The sequence below is a fragment of the Anomaloglossus baeobatrachus genome, chromosome 5 (assembly GCF_048569485.1).
Source record: "Anomaloglossus baeobatrachus isolate aAnoBae1 chromosome 5, aAnoBae1.hap1, whole genome shotgun sequence".
NCBI lineage: Eukaryota > Metazoa > Chordata > Amphibia > Anura > Aromobatidae > Anomaloglossus > Anomaloglossus baeobatrachus.
Genome location: NC_134357.1, coordinates 204,743,037 through 204,759,424, shown reverse-complemented (window position 1 = coordinate 204,759,424; position 16,388 = coordinate 204,743,037). Strand labels below are relative to the sequence as shown.

The window sequence follows — 16,388 nt, the reverse complement described above, 5'->3', positions numbered from 1 at the left end:
GGTGCCCTAGGCAGCATTCCATAAGCCTCTGGAAGGTCCCGGGGGCATTGCAGAGTCCAAATGGCATGCTGTTGAACTCACAGAGGCCCATTGGGGTGGTGAAGGCCGTCTTCTCCCGATCTTCTTCTGCTACAGATACTTGCCAGTAGCCACTAGTAAGATCTAGGGTAGAAAAGTAGTTAGAGGCTTTCAAGGCAGCGAGGGATTCCTCTATCCTTGGCAAAGGGTAGGCATCCTTGTGTGTTATCTGATTTATCCGTCTGTAATCCACACACATCCTCATCGTGCCATCCTTCTTTCTTACCAGGACCAGGGGAGCCGCCCAGGGGCTACAACTGTCCCTTATGACGCCTGCCTCCTTCATGTCCTTCAGCATGTCCTTTGTGCGCTGGTAATGGGCTGGTGGAATAGGCCTATGTCTTTCCTTAATGGGAGGATGACTGCCTGTGGGTATGTGATGTTGCACCCCTTTGATCCTACCAAAGTCTAGTGGGTTCTTACTAAAGACCTGCTCGTATTCCTGCACGACCCTGTAAACCCCATGTTTCTGGTAGACGGGTGTAGAGTCAGTCCCCACGTGTAGTTTCTGGCACCAGTCCTCTAACTGCTTTTGGGAGGTCTCATCCTCTGTTGAGTCAGCTTGTGTCAGGGGACCTACAGGTGTTATGGCGTCATCTGAGCATGTAAACAGTTTGGCTATGGTAGCGTACCTTGGTAGTCTGGCTTCCTCCTCCCCACAGTTCAACACTCGTACAGGCACTCGTCCCTTGTGTACATCAACTACCCCCCTGGCTGTCAGAATCGTGGGCCAGTGGTCTGAATGAGTGGGCTCTAGTACAGCCTGGTAATCTTGTCCTCTGAGACCTACCGCTGCTCTACACCACATCATCATTTCACTCCGTGGGGGTATCACAATGGGGTTTGCATCCATCACCCGTACACTACCAATCTCACCGCCAGCCTGTTTTACCTGTTGCTTCCTCAGAATGATTCGGATCTCCTTTTGCAAGGCTCTTTGCGACCTGCCCTCAGCACCTTCAACAATCTGGTGAAGCAACAACAACACTTCCCCTAGGCAATTTTCTATGACATTAGTGCCTAAAATCATTTGCGGGTTCCTTTCTCTAATATCAGTGTCCACAACAATCAGTCCTTGTCCCTTCATTTCCTGCCTTCCCACCTTTATGGTTACCTCTTTGACCCCGATCTGGTCTATAGGTTGTCCGTTGGCAGCATAGATGGTGAGGGAGGGGTCCGGTGGTCGGAGATCGTCGTCCGACCAAAACCTCCGATAAAGGACATACGGGATCGTGGTGACCTGAGAGCCGGTGTCCAATAATGCCGGGGTAGGGATCCCGTCCAGGACGATGGACAGGACAGGACGTCCACCCACGTACTGATCACAGCAGCGACTTGGGCCTGATCTTCTTAATCCTGAGGACTGGCCCCCGGCCCCAGGTTTGGCTCGTTTAAAGGACAGGCCCTTGCATAGTGTCCTGCCTCCTGGCAACGACGACAGATGGGTTGTCCAGATGAGTCATAGCGATCACTGCTCCTGCCTCGGGTTGGGGGACCTCTTCTCCTCCGCATCCAAGGGACGTCCTCTGGGTTGTCAGCTAGCAGGATCCGATGAGGGACTTTGGTCTCTGAGGGCAACTGCATTGCTTTCAGGATTTGTGCGACGTCCTTAGTGAGCTGTTGCACCTGGGAGGATAGTGTATTTATGGTCTCTGCTGGCGTGTTGAGTCCTTTTGCAGTTACCAGGGCCTGCGAGGAGGATTCCGCTCCTGCAGCCGTGGAACTGGCAGGCCATGCTGGTGCGACGGGGTCTGTGTCCACAGGAGGTTGGAGTGCTTTCACTGCCCTGTCTTTCAGAATGGCAAAGTCCACGTCAGGGTGTTCCAGGGACCACAGCTTCATCTGCTTCCCATCCTCAGGAGAACGCAGGCCCCGCAAGAATTGTTCCTTCATCATCCGGTTTCCTTCCTGATCACTGACAGGGTCCACCAGCTTGAGAGCCCGCAGTGCAGCCTGCAGCCTGAGGGCATAGGCTCTTATGCTATCTTGGGGCTTCTGCCGGCAGTTATAGAAGTCCGTCCTCAGCTCTCCCTCGGTGCGGTGTTCAAAAGCAGCTGCTAGTTTGGCAAAGATGGTCTCAACAGAGCTCCGGTCATCATTGGTCCAGGACTCAGCTTCCAATTCTGCTGCCTCAGTCAATTGTCCCAGCACCACAGCGGCCCTCTGCTTACCAGTCATCGCGTGCATGTCTAGCAGGGTGCTGATCTTCTTCTTAAACCCGGTCAGCGTGTCTATTTTACCGGCGTATTGGGGCAGCCATTGCGCTCCTGGGACATACAGCAAGGAAACTGGCATTATGGGGGAGATTTCAGCCGGCGCGGCTGCGACCGCGGCACCGGCACCAGGCGCTGCTGCGTCCAGCGCGACGGGGGCTGGCATCGCTTGGGCTGCGTCGCCCTGACCAGGGGCATTACCTCCTGCAGCGTCCATTTTTCTTCAAAAATCCCCGCGCCCCCTTTCCACTTCCTGGGTCAGAACGCTCTCCGAATTGTGGGGGTTCTGGGGCGGCCACACCTCTTCGTGGGCGGTGCTCTTCTCCCTCGCGCGGGCTGCAGCGCGCGCTTTTGAAGATGGCAATATGGCGGCGGTTCAATTTTTGCGGTCGGACCTCTGAGGCACACGGTCACCTGTCTGAACAGGTCTAGTCCTTATCCTGTTCGTGACGCCAGAAGTTGTGAAGCCCCGCAAGTGTGGTGTCGGTGCGTTACCTGCAGGGACTCCACGTGGATGGGACAGTCTGGTCACAGGTAGGAAATCTTCTATTTGGGATTGTCGTGACGCCACTCTCAGTATTGCGGTCAGCGGGGACCGCCACTGCAGATTAAGGGATGCCTGGGGCTGATGGTGGGTGCAGTCAGTATATTAGCCCCCTGAGAGTAAGGCAAGCCCCAGGCCCCGGTGTATGTGTGTGGGACCACAGGTCGCAGAATGACTCAAACACAGTCCAAGAAGTCTTTCAACGTGTTTACTCACTGTTTGGAGGTCACGGTGAGATGCCCGGGCGACACTGTGATAACCAGGTTGAACCAGGAATTCCAGGAGGCCGTTCTGAGGGTAGCTGTCCACTCGCCTTCCTTGCACTCTTTCTGTTTTAGGAGGATCCTTTGCTTGAAGCGTGGTAGGACCCCTCCAGGGAAGCTGCTACCACCCTGCTCCCCTCTCTCTCTGGCTCGTCTGCCGGCAGCGTGGCCTTGGTGGGATGGCTTCTGGCCCTGTCCCCTTATGGGCCTGGTGATTGCTGCTTGGCTCAAGCTCTGTGTAGTCGTGGTGAGGGCATGAAGTACCCCCTCCACCTGTAGGTTAAGCAGCTCTGGATGATCTGCTGCCTGTACTGGGGACCTAGTTCCCCTTGCGTGCTCGGATACCGGGATCTCCGTACTCAGCCACCCTTCTCTCTGGATGATTTTCAGGCCGACCCACGGTACTCCTTTCTCCCCCGCTTTCAGCTACTGCACTCCTCAGGACCTGTCTGACACGAGAGCTCCTCTGCTCCCTTCCACACACTTCAACTTCTTCCTCCAGACTCCCTCTTCCTCTCTCTCTGCCCTGCTTCCTAGCAACCAGCCCCTGAACACACCCCCAGCTGGGAATTGAAAGTTAACCCCTTCTGGCTACCCAAGGGTCCCCTCTGGTAATGTGGGAGGCCTGGTCACTATATGTTTGTGTGTGCACCTCATCCTGGCCTTTGGAGATTACCTGGAAGCATTGCTCCCGCATGGGTGCAATACTCTGTGGTGCCTGACCGGGTCAGGGGCGCCACATATGTGTTTAAGTCCAGAGGTTGGTTCTTACATTTTCTCTCTTCCAGACAAAGGTCAGATTTTTCTCCAGCCCCTTGGCAGACAACGGATGAAGCACCGACTATGGTCCCCTTCTCGAAACTGATTCTGGACAATTAAGAGCTAGGCACAGGATCTTTGACAGACATCGATGTTACGGACGACCAGTTTCACCATGAATTTCCTGTTCCCTAACGGCTCAGTCATTTCACTCATTCCTCCCCTTCTGCCTCGGTCAACTGAGGCTACAAAGTGGTTCTGTCTGTCCACTTTCAGCAGCAGAGCTCTTCGGGGATCCCAAAGGTAAGGCCACTCAGTATTTCTGATGTCTACCTGATTCTCTCTCGTCTTCAACACTCAACACCACTGCTAATGGTCCCTTCCCAGCTGGACAGTTGTCTCTAGCATCATAGTCATAACCCACTTGAGTACCAGGCTGTTCAGGGTTCCTATCGCCCCTGTCACTGGTTTGCCTCTCACTACGTCACTCATAGATATTCTAGCCTTAAGGGCCGGTCCTCTAATTCTCTGCCCTGCCGGATTCCACAGCCGATCCCCATTGCTTGGGATCAGACATACTTGTCTATCCCTGCGCCTTTTCTTGTCAGTTCTCCAGTTCCCTTGCTACATTTCCAAGATTCCAAAAGCTCCTCTGGTAGGATAGCATTTATCTTAGTGACATAGTCCAGGCCTCCCTTCGAGTCCCGTATGGAGGGGTTCTCTGCTCCTACTTGGAGTTTTACAGCCAGGTCACGTGACCATTTTCAGTCACAGGAGCTTTTCCCTCTGGAATGGGTTCTCCTTCTCATACCTCACTTCAAGGTCCCCTCAATTGAGCCGAATCTCCAAGATTTGAGTTCCCACGCCCTCTCAGCTATAGAGTTCTTACCTAGTACTTCCCATCCAGAGTACAGGATTACCCAGTGACACGCCATCGTAGATGCTCACTCCCTTCCCTTCTGTCACGTCAGAGTGGAAACTAGTTATTGGACTTCCTTAGCTTCCATGACCCTCTCAATTTCCAGCGCTTTTCTCAGATGTTCTTGTTCCTAAACACAGGGGAATGATCTCTCTGTTTCCTTATCCTGCCTGCAGGACGTTCTCCTGTTCACTATGGTCAGATCTCTACCTTCTGGTTCTGTAGGGTAGTCAGGTCAAGTCCCCCTATGATGGAGTCTTCCTTCTCACTTTTTGATTATTCTAGAACCTTCTCTCAGCACAAATTCCCCTGCACTCTCTTCGGCAGTTGGCTTTGGCAGTTGGTTTCCTTTTCAGTCACTCTGTGGCAGTAAATAGCCACGGCTATTTTGGCCTCCGTTTGTCCCGGCATCCACATCTGCCTGGTACCCTAGCCCTTTGTTTATTCTTACACAATCTCAGAAGAGACACTATGTCCAGTTAGTCTTCTTCCCTTGACCTCGACCTGTTGACGACAGTCTCCTTAGATCTCAGCTTCGTGGACACATATTACACAGGAGATAATGCATTATCTCTCGTTCTTCCACCTCTCCTGTTGGGATTTATCGTCTTTGGACGCATGTCTCAATAGTGGTTCAGTAGTTTCTCTATTACCCTGACTCTCTCCCCCTACATTAGGGTCCCCCCAAGCTTCTCTGTTCAGTTACTATTTTTTTACTTAACAGCTTTTCTTTGAGGGCATTTACGGTGCCCATCTTCTTTTCTCATTCACCGGCAGTCCACCCCTAGCCGGGAAGCGGTGCTTTACAGTGTCTAGCGACAGGTTCTGTTCACGGGACCTCGTCTCTGCTAATCCTATTTTCGAGCATGGGCGTACCCAGGATCAAAACTAGGGGGGACAAGCCATGGTCGTTCAGGTTGTAAAATATTAGAACAGAAAAGGTGAATGAAACGAAAATTTTAAGAGAATTAAATGTAATTATAGCAGTGCTTTATTACTTATTACAATTATTTGCTTGCAAATAAATTTAGATTTTTATTCGATTACATGTCTTATACTTATATAATTTTTCTTGGGTTTGAAGAAAACTTGTTCAAAACTTTTGTTTCAATCTAGTCCTGATTTTCGTTGAAGAATTTCCGATGGACGCTCATAAAGCACAACCCAGTCAGTCTGTCCTCTCCCATTGTACTTCTGAGCCAGGTCTTTACCCTTCGAAGGGTACTAAAAGATCGTTCAACAGTAGCTGTGGTGGACGAGAAAGCACTTAAAATGAAGAGTGCGTGCCTTGTTGCAGGGAAACAAATATTAGCCTCCTCCAAAAGTGCAGCCACTTCAATGTCCTTTAATTTGTCTCCTGCTAAATCTTTCTTTTTCCACAGATTATACCACAAATCTAATTCTGCAGAGATATCACCCAACCCATAAAACTCCATGAAAGACTTTGCATTTTTTTCCCAAATCTTTTGAAGCCATTTTTAACATGTATGAAGGATGAAGATAGGATAAGGCAAAAGCAGGTGTATTTTCGTCTGAGAATCTAACATTCAAAGATAAAGTTATGGAGTCAAGATAGGGGGTGATCAACGACAGTCTCCAGTATTCAATCAGAGTCTCAGATGGTGCATTACTTCTGTGCATTTGCCTTTGAGCGATTTGTGGTACTGATAACTCAAGCCCAACTTTTTTCGCGATATCATGTGATTTGTTAAGTAATTCGTCAGAAACATGCTCAATTTCTTGTCGATCCTTCTTTATGACATCAAGGATTTGGGCAAAATGTTTCCTCACCATAATCAAATCCATATTTTTACCTTGGAGAACGTTCACAATGGGATCCAAAATTGCAGAGTATTTTGTAATTATAACTAAACCTACGATGAAAATTGGATTAGTAACTGCACAGTGCAATTAATTGGCAGATTTTCTTGTAGCATAGTTTCCTTCGACCGAGAGATGTTCTAGTGCATTGACGAGTTCATGGAAGCTTTCTGAAAATTTTCTTATGGTCTTGTATTTCTCAGACCATCTGGTCTCACAAAGTCTTGATAGATTGGGAACAAAATTCCTGCGGCCTGGCGACTCACGAAAGAAGGATATTGTATCCTTAACCGTTGCAATGGTGTTTCTTATATCTGGTAGTTTGCTAGCATCATTGACTACAAGATTTAGTTTGTGGCTTGAGCAATGGAAAAATAAAGATTTACTGTACTTTTTCTTCAGAATGGCATGCACACCACCTTCTTTTCCAGCCATCGTAGAACAACCGTCAAATCCAAATCCAACACAATTCGCTGCTGAAAGATTCTGATCAACTAAAAAACTCTCAATTGCGGTAGCGATTGTAGGGGCATCTTGACATTTCAGCTCAACATAGCATACAAATTCCTCTCTGATTTTTTCTTGCTTCTCATTATAAAACTGTAATCCGATAGAAAGCTGTTCTTTTCCAGCAATATCTGCTGTTTCAGCAGTTATTACAGCATAAGCTTTTGCTTGTTTACAGTGTTCTATAATTCTTTCTTTGACAACTTCACCACATAATCTTATAATCTCATTTTGAATTTTTGGTGAAGTGTAGACTGCATTGTTTCGACTTCTCTCTAAGTGACTCTTTAGCGTCTCATCACCACAGTCAATTCTTAAATTTAAAAGGTCAAAGAAAACCCCCTCATCTCCTTCCTTTCCTCTAAGCGGCAAATCATGAGTTCCACAGAACATGATACAAGAAATAATTAATGACAATATTTCTTTGTTTTTTCAATTATTTTCTGGTGACCACTTTGCAACTGAACATCAACTGGAACATTTTCAAGGAAATCTTTTGCAGCAACTGTTGAAGTTTTGTGGTAGTGACTGCCAATGTGCTTTCTACAATCTTCATGAATATCTTTAAACTTTATGTATGGCCTTACCATGAATGACCCCAAAACTCCTTTAATTGTACCAATAGCAGGAGGAACAGAACACAGTGCATACAAAGAGCACCTTTCAAACGACTTGAGTACACCAACCAAAGAGTATATTGATCTAACCAGCAGCGGTTAAAATTTCTCTTCAAATGGCTGGCGTCAGAACCAAAATCGTAACTTGATGATGGAACCCAGGGATTTGTAAGCAATTCCTTCTTTTTTTCTGGTGGTAACTTAAGGGTGTGACCAACATAACTACCAATGTCATTTTCATGGTAGCCATCGTATTCTTCAATTGTTTTAGAGGTCCCAGTCCCTGGGACAGCTACATGTACAGGTGAAGAATTACTTAACCCTTGTTCCATAATCGACTCCGAATCCGATGGTTTGGTCAGTTTAGTTCTATCTTCATCACCATCATTTGCTTCCACTACTGCCATCTTGATTATTTTTCCACTTGAGAAGTTTTCTGACTGAAAATCAAAGAAATTAACATAGTACAGTTTTTAGGTGATTTATCATACATACTAAAACAATTGCGCGGATAGCGTATTTACACCTTTATCAACTACCATGGAACTTAACACCCCTATTTACAAAGAAAGATAATCAGAATTTGCAAATTCGACATTTGTGAGGTTTTCCTGGAACGTGACTCACGCGAATGTTAAGGGATTACTGTACAGATAAAATATACGTCTTCTTGCCCTTAACTCAAAACCTTAACATGTTGAGATGTTACGTTATTTTATGATGGGTACGATTTTAGAATACTATAAAATTAAGTTGGCCAATGTATGTTTACATTATAGACAAGTTATGAGCGAGTGGCGTAATATTCGCACTCGCTATACTCGTAACGAGTACTTTTTAATACTTGCATACTCGTCCGAATAGCGAGTACAATGTTAGCCAATTAGTGATAGGCTCCACCTACACACATCCGGTCATAAAACGAGTCTTTCCGGGACAGGGCGGGAGAGTGGGAATTTTCACATTTCTACTGTATAAAACACCTTTTAGTGCCCCCCCAGAGAGAGCCTAACGTTCAATCTGCTCTCACTGAGGTGCCAGCTCACTTTATGCAGTGAAGAGAGCTGTCAAATTGTGTCAGATCCATATTGATCGACACATCACTCACGAGCACCAGCGATACTTGCCGAATAACGAATAATGTGAATAGCGAATAGTAATGATTACACTCGCTCATCAGTGATCACTATTATAGACCTATTGAAAAACATGGAATTTATGGTTAAATGTCTCTAGGCTGGGTTGCTTCCTCTCAATTTCATTTCCTACAGAAATTACTTAAGTTACCTCTTTGGAACCAGTTTCTTATATCCATTTAGGCAGCCTCGATGTCTTCTAAATGTAAATAAGAAGGCAAACTAATAAATTATAACTTGAATAAATTCGAACGATTAGTTGTTTTAAAGAAAAAGCTGTGTTCACATGCTGCGTATTTCTGCATTTATGCAGCGCAGGACCTGGAGCAGGACCTTAAACAGCACTATGTGACCAGGCAACGTCACCAGTCACATGGTGCTTCCGGGTCCTAGAGCCCCCCCCACAAACACATATTGTATACAGCCCCCATAGGGCTCCCATCTCACATACAGTCCCCCCTTAGGGCTCCCATCTCATATACAGTCCCCCCTTAGCGCTCCCATCTCATATACAGCCTCTCATAGGGTTCCCATATTATATACAGTCCATCCAGAGGGCTCACATGATAGGAGCCCTATGGGGGGGCTGTATCTCATATAAGGCCCCCCATAGGGCTCCCATATTCATCCCCCCATCATATACAACAGTTCCCAGACCCCCAGACTGTCTGATTTAATATTTACATTTTTTTTTACTTGTGGCAGCAGCTCAGCCTCCCAGCAGTCTCCCCAGCTTGTGACTGTGCCGGCCGCTCTGCACTGCAGGACTCGACACAACGGGGCGCAGGGTGATGATGTCAATGTCATCACTCCAGTCCAGTCCCCACTGTGCTGATTTGCAGTGCAGAGCGACTGGCAGGCACTGAGGATGCGATTTTACAGCTCCTACTAGGAGCAGCTGCGGGAGCAGCGTTCAGCCTGCCCTGCGGTACTAGTAGGTGGCAAGTGCTGATGCACCATGCCGCCCTGTCCTGTCCTTACCACCCGCGCTGCCTGACGCACCCGCTACCTGACAGAGACAGGTCATAATAGGTGCGTGCCCCTGCTTCTGGGGGGGGGGGCAGCTGCACCCCCATGCCACTCGCTGCGGACAACCATGTTTTCGAGTCCTCCTTTTCCCACCCTTGGGGACTGCTTTAGGATGTCCCATGGTTTCCTGTGTCACCCAATGAAGCGACAGAGAAAATAAGATTTTGGGTACTCACCGTAAAATCTCTTTCTCGGAGTCTTCATTGGGGGACACAGCACCCGCCCTTTTTCTTCGGACTTTAGTGGGTCCGGTCTGTTTTAAGATTCAAGCTTCTCCTCTTACTGCTTTTACACTAACTGATCTCCTCAGCTCCGGTCGTTGGGTGTATACTACTGGGGAGGAACCATTGTTTTGATTTGCATAGTGTCAGCCTCCTAGAGCCAGCAGCATACACCCATGGTTTCTTGCAATGAAGACTCCGAGAAAGGGATTTTACGGTGAGTACCCAAAATCTTATTATTGTTTCAAATCAATTATGGCATTCCCCATATCAGAATCCCCTGTAGCTGGGGAGGGTAAAGTCCCCTGTGAAGCATGCTCTGTGGAGTATATGGACTTTGGTTTCTTGTTCCATGTTGTGGTGAGGCAGTAATGGTCAAGTGTGAAGAGAAGCTCTCTGATGAGATACGCTAAATGCCAAAAAAAACGTGCTGACAGAAGAGGATGACCGCAGATTAACCTCTGGCTTCTTGATCCCTTTCATATAAGAGAAGGCATGAGGGAGGCTGTAAATTGCTTGTAATTCCTACAGGAACCTGATCTGAGGAGAGCTCTCAATGTATGCTCTTCTAACTTCTGTATAAGACCTCACGTACATGGACACAACTGTTGTATGGTACTGTTCTGTAGGATGGAGCTGCATGCTTCCGGTGCAGTGCTGTATAGGGTCTGTATGTGTAGATATTTCCCTTTGGAGCAGTGCTTTTAGGTTGGAATTCCGCAGTACATATGGAGTTTTTAACATGTTTTTTTTTTCTGTGAAAATAATACAGACTCTATATCTGTTGCATAGTTAGTTAAAGTAGAGATGACGTTCTATAGCACTGAACAAAATGGAGCTGCTTTACTGACATGTACATACCTAAAGCTGGTGGTGGTCACCATTTTAGCCCCACTATGGGAGGAGCACATTTGAGCCTTTTCATGTCTGCCATGAGTATGGACCAGTCACACAGCACCAAGTTACCAGTCACAGCCGAGAATGTCGGTAATTCTCAGTCCATTCTTTCTACACAACAATAACACTGACCTGTCAATTAGGAAATTGTACAATTGTTAGTGTCTGTTGAATCTTTCTCTTATTTAATTAAACTTTTTAGGTAGTGACAGGCTGCACATTTTTGTTGGTGTACCTCGCTGTAGTTTATAGACAGTGTGTTCTTGTCCTACAGGTCATCCATCATGTCTAAAGTTTTGCCCGGAGCTCACATCCAACGTCAAAGCTTTGAGATGGCAGTGCATTGAATGCAAAACCTGCAGTGCGTGTAGGATTCAGGGGAAAAATGCGGTGAGTCTATTCCCCTCTGTAATAATATTATTATGTATTGTAATGTTTTGTGACAACTTATAGGCAAATTGCCTTATTGGATTGCCTTTGCCTAGGATAGGTGTTTGGCACACCAAGTACCTTCATGCCAACACAGGGGATTAGGTTAAAATTATCCTTTTTTTTTTTTTTTAAATAAAGTTGCAATTAATGAATCAGCTGAAAGCATCTGTAATCATTAAACTTTGAACACAAAGCGGAAAAGAGAAAAAAAAAAAACCACAGGTGAGCACATATAAACTAGACTTAAAAAAATGCGCAAATAAAATGAGGAATTGCGCGCAAAAAAGGCAAAAAAACAGGCGTGAAGGCACTGATGAATCGGGACTAACTTTCTAAACATGTTAGTGCACAATAGTTCTCCAGTCTGTTCCCCAGCACCATAAAACACCATAGCTTATGCCATTCTTCATAGTGGTGATTACTCGGCTAGCAGGGGCTACTCTTCAGGCCAGGAGTAGTTTTGTCTCTATCTCTCTTTTCTTCTGTTACTTAATGAGGCCCGTTAACCTGGATAGTCCCTGGATGGATGTGGAGTGAAGCCTTCTCTATTCATTCCAATGTTACCTTGATTTGGTGTTTTAGACACTTTCTGCACATTATTGAATCAGTGGCATGGCTTAATGTTAATGGAGTGTGGCCTAAAATGTGCCACTGTGCATCAATAGTTTGAAGATTTCTTCCATCCAGTAAGCCAAACTATTAGGTGGCGTCAACTTAAATTAGACTGTCAAAAGATGCACAAAGTGTATTAAACAGCACAAACGGCTCTAGATTACACATTACACAGTCTAAAAATAACATTATTGATAAACACAACCATCCCTCACATAGTTTTTAGAATCTTTTTTTTTTTTTTGTCTTTCAGGATAATATGCTTTTTTGTGATTCTTGTGACAGAGGGTTCCACATGGAGTGCTGTGACCCACCACTGGCACGAATGCCAAAAGGTAGTGCATATCAAAACTTCCAAATCTGAAAATATTTCTTAAATACCTACTGTGGCCAAAGGACAAAATGACCCTGTATGATGGCTAATGCACAGGAAACGTTAAAGGCAGATTCTAATTAGCACTGTGACCAATTTTCCCTTGTATTATAAAGCATAAGACAAATATCAAACATCATTGAGGTGTTCTGATGAACATTGTTCTTACACAGTGTGAGGCTGTGCTCACTGAATGTATTGGGGGACACTCAATTGGCTGCTATAACTGTGGCACACAGGAACACTTTTCCATTTAAAAGTACATTGGCTTATTTTAAAGCCGCATAAACCACACTTGCAACTTGTATACAAAAAACCCTCTTCCGTCTTAAAGGAATATACACGGTATTACGGTCCGCTTAACTGTGGACTCACCCAGTGATCACACTGACCCCAATCAGGATTAATACACAGATTCTCAGTCTGTTCCTCTGAGGAGATTTAGCAGTCTCTACACACATTCACTAATGTGAGCCCACACACCTCTTCATGAGGTTTCTTCATGGAAGCCTGGCAGCTTCCTCACACACACACACACACACAAACAAACACACACTGCCTCCTCAGTCTGGCTTCTTCCAGTCTCTCAACACAGTCTGACGTTCCTCAGCTGTGTACCATACAGAGGCTCCTGCCTCTTAGAGATTAACAACCTCTCTCAGGCTGCTTCTCCTACAGTGTAGCACCACACACTGCTCACAGACTCCACACAGTCTGCTATGTGTCAAACAACAGACTCCATTAAAGAACCATGTGGCCTGTCAACCACATGTCAAACACACCCATGGGCGGGGTATGTGATTATCCAGACCTGTCCAGCACACTGGCTATTCTTAGGCTAGCTTCACATAAGCGTTTTACTGCCGGTCGGCAGAAAAACGGAAAGCACATGTTGCCGGATCCGTTGTCTGCTCAATGCAATGCCAATGGACTAGTGGCAATATGCGTTTGCATCCGTTTGCATGCGGCAGGGTCTGGATCCGGTGAGTTGCAGTTTTTTACCATGTTTCCAAAACGCAACATGTAGCGTTTTATTCCTTCGACCAAAAACTGCAGCTCACCAGATCCTGTACATTGCAGCACTAGCTGCAATGTATTTCAATGGGTGGCGGGTCCTGTTTTCCCACTTGCGGTAGTATGCGGCTGGAATGATCCTTTTTGCCGTTGAAAACATGGTGAAAAGGACATAGTTTTCTTTCAAATACTTCAAAATCTTTATTCAAACCTAAAATCTATAATATACATTTATATATGTATTAATAAGTATATAACTTTCAAAATAGAAATGTTAATGTGTGTGTGTGTATGTGTATATATATATATATATATATATATTGTGAGGTAGCGTGGTCGGCTGCGCAGCAGAAGACACGGGATCCAGGCATTAAGGTTCACAGCACACAATTTTAATGTCCAAACAAAAGTCCATAACAAAATACATGTGCCTCTCGCAGAGAGCTCAGGGAGTTCTGTCCACTCCCCCACACCCGGCACACCTGCCCTTGTTCCTCATTCTATTTAACCCTCCCTTCAGCCTGTAGGGAAACAGCATTAACCCTAGAGTGGATCTACTTTCTATCATGGAGTGAGCACAACCGGGGCGAGACATACCGGCCGTCATAGATAACCCCGGTCACAGTCTCACATACCCCCCCCTCAGTTCAAGCGTGCGGGGTTGAACTCCAGCCATCAAACACGGGCCGCGGGACAAGGCATCGGCGTTGCCCTGCAACCTACCGGCCCGGTGTTCAACCGTAAACCGGAAGTTCTGCAGAGAAAGGAACCACCGGGTAACCCGGGCATTCCGTTCCTTGGCGGACCTCATCCAGACCAGTGGAGAGTGATCCATCACCAAGCGAAACTGCCGTCCCAGCAGGTAATAGCGTAGGGACTCCAAGGCCCACTTGATCGCCAGGCACTCCTTCTCCACTACGCTATAATTCCGCTCGGGAGGGGTGAGCTTCCTACTCAAGAAGGTGACGGGGTGTTTCTCCCCCTGAACCACCTGAGACAGCACTGCCCCCAGGCCGACCTCTGAGGCGTCAGTCTGTACTATGAACTCCTTCCGGAAATCAGGGTGTACAAGAACGGGCTGTCCGCACAGGACCCCCTTCAGGGCCCGGAAGGAGTCCTCGGCCTGCGGAGTCCAGCGCACCATGACGGACTTCTTGCCTTTGAGAAGGTCCATCAAGGGGGCTGATAGTCCCGCAAAATCCTTTACAAACCTCCTGTAGTACCCCACGATACCCAGGAAGGCCCTAACCTGCTTCGTGGTCAGGGGTCTAGGCCACTTCTGGATCGCCTCAACCTTGTTAATTTGGGGCTTAATCACTCCTTGGCCTATCACGTAGCCCAAGTAGCGGGCTTCCGTGAGTCCCAATGCACATTTCTTGGGATTGGCTGTCAATCCGGCTGTTCGAAGCGCGTCCACCACCGCTTGTACCTGTTCCAAGTGGGTCTGCCAATCGGAGCTGTAAATAATGATGTCATCAAGGTACGCTGATGCATACGCCTGGTGGGGTTCCAGTACTAAGTCCATCAACCTCTGGAACGTGGCCGGAGCGCCATGTAACCCAAAAGGCAAGACAACATAGTGGAAGAGACCCTCCGGCGTAACAAAAGCGGTTTTCTCCTTGGCGGACTCCGTCAGTGGCACCTGCCAGTACCCCTTGGTCAGGTCGAGGGTGGAAAAATATCGCGCCTGTCCCAGCCTATCAATCAGCTCATCCACCCGCGGCATGGGGTAGAGATCGAACTTGGATATTTCGTTCAATCTCCTAAAGTCATTGCAGAACCTTAAGGAGCCATCGGGTTTTGGTATTAGGACAATCGGACTAGCCCATTCACTCTGGGATTTTTCGATGACCCCCAGGCGTAACATAGTCTTTACTTCCTCCGATATGGCTTGTCGACGAGCCTCCGTTACCCGGTATGACTTCAGGCGTACCTTCAGGTGGGGCTCGGTGGCAATGTCATGTCGTATCAGACTGGTCCTACCGGGCAGCTCGGAGAAGACATCGGGGTTCTGCTGAACCAACCGTCTGGCCTCTTGCCTCTGTTGCTTGGTGAGGGCTTCTCCAATCCTTACTTCTGGTTCGTCCTCTCCGGAGGTCGCTGGAGCCGGATGTGAACGACCCGAAGAGGAGGGAGGTGGGGAAAAAACAGCCATCAGGCTTTCCCGTTCCTGCCAAGGTTTTAATAGGTTGACATGGTATATTTGTTCAGGTTTCCGCCTACCGGGCTGCAATACTTTATAGTTGACCACCCCTACTCTTTCCTTTATCTCGTAGGGGCCTTGCCACTGAGCCAGGAATTTACTCTCCGCCGTGGGGATTAATACCAACACCCGATCCCCGGGTTTAAAGGTCCGCATGGTGGCTTGTCTATTGTAGCGGCCGCTTTGCGCGGCCTGAGCCTCCTGTAAATGCTCCTTCACAATTGGCATGACCGCGCTTATGCGGTTCTGCATACCCAAAATGTGTTCAATCACACTTTTATGGGGGGTGGGCTCTTGCTCCCATGTTTCCTTTGCCAGGTCCAACAATCCCCGGGGATGTCGCCCGTATAACAATTCAAAAGGCGAAAACCCCGTGGATGCCTGTGGCACCTCTCGTATGGCAAACATCAAATAGGGAAGCATCATATCCCAGTCTTTCCCGTCTTTGGAGATCACCCTTTTGAGCATGGTTTTCAGGGTTTTATTGAAACGCTCGACTAAACCGTCCGTTTGAGGATGATACACAGACGTACGCAACTGCTTGATCTGGAGTAGCAGGCATAGCTCTTTGGTCACTTTAGACATGAATGGGGTCCCCTGATCCGTAAGGATCTCCTTGGGCAACCCCACCCGGCAGAACACCGCAAACAACTCCCGAGCTATAAGCTTTGCTGCAGTATGTCTGAGAGGTATTGCCTCGGGATACCGGGTGGCATAGTCAACGATCACTAGGATGTGTTGGTGCCCTTG

At 47.3% G+C, this 16,388-nt stretch overlaps 1 protein-coding gene across 2 annotated transcripts in view; it reads left to right on the top strand.

Moving 5' to 3' along the window:
- Positions 1–16,388, top strand: part of KAT6B (lysine acetyltransferase 6B) — a 745,545-nt gene that overhangs the window by 316,905 nt on the left and 412,252 nt on the right. For both annotated transcript variants that reach the window (XM_075349101.1, XM_075349100.1), the window contains exons 4-5: positions 11,279–11,394; positions 12,302–12,383. In XM_075349101.1, coding sequence (XP_075205216.1) covers positions 11,279–11,394; positions 12,302–12,383 — 198 coding nt within the window. The remainder of the gene's footprint in view (positions 1–11,278; positions 11,395–12,301; positions 12,384–16,388) is intronic.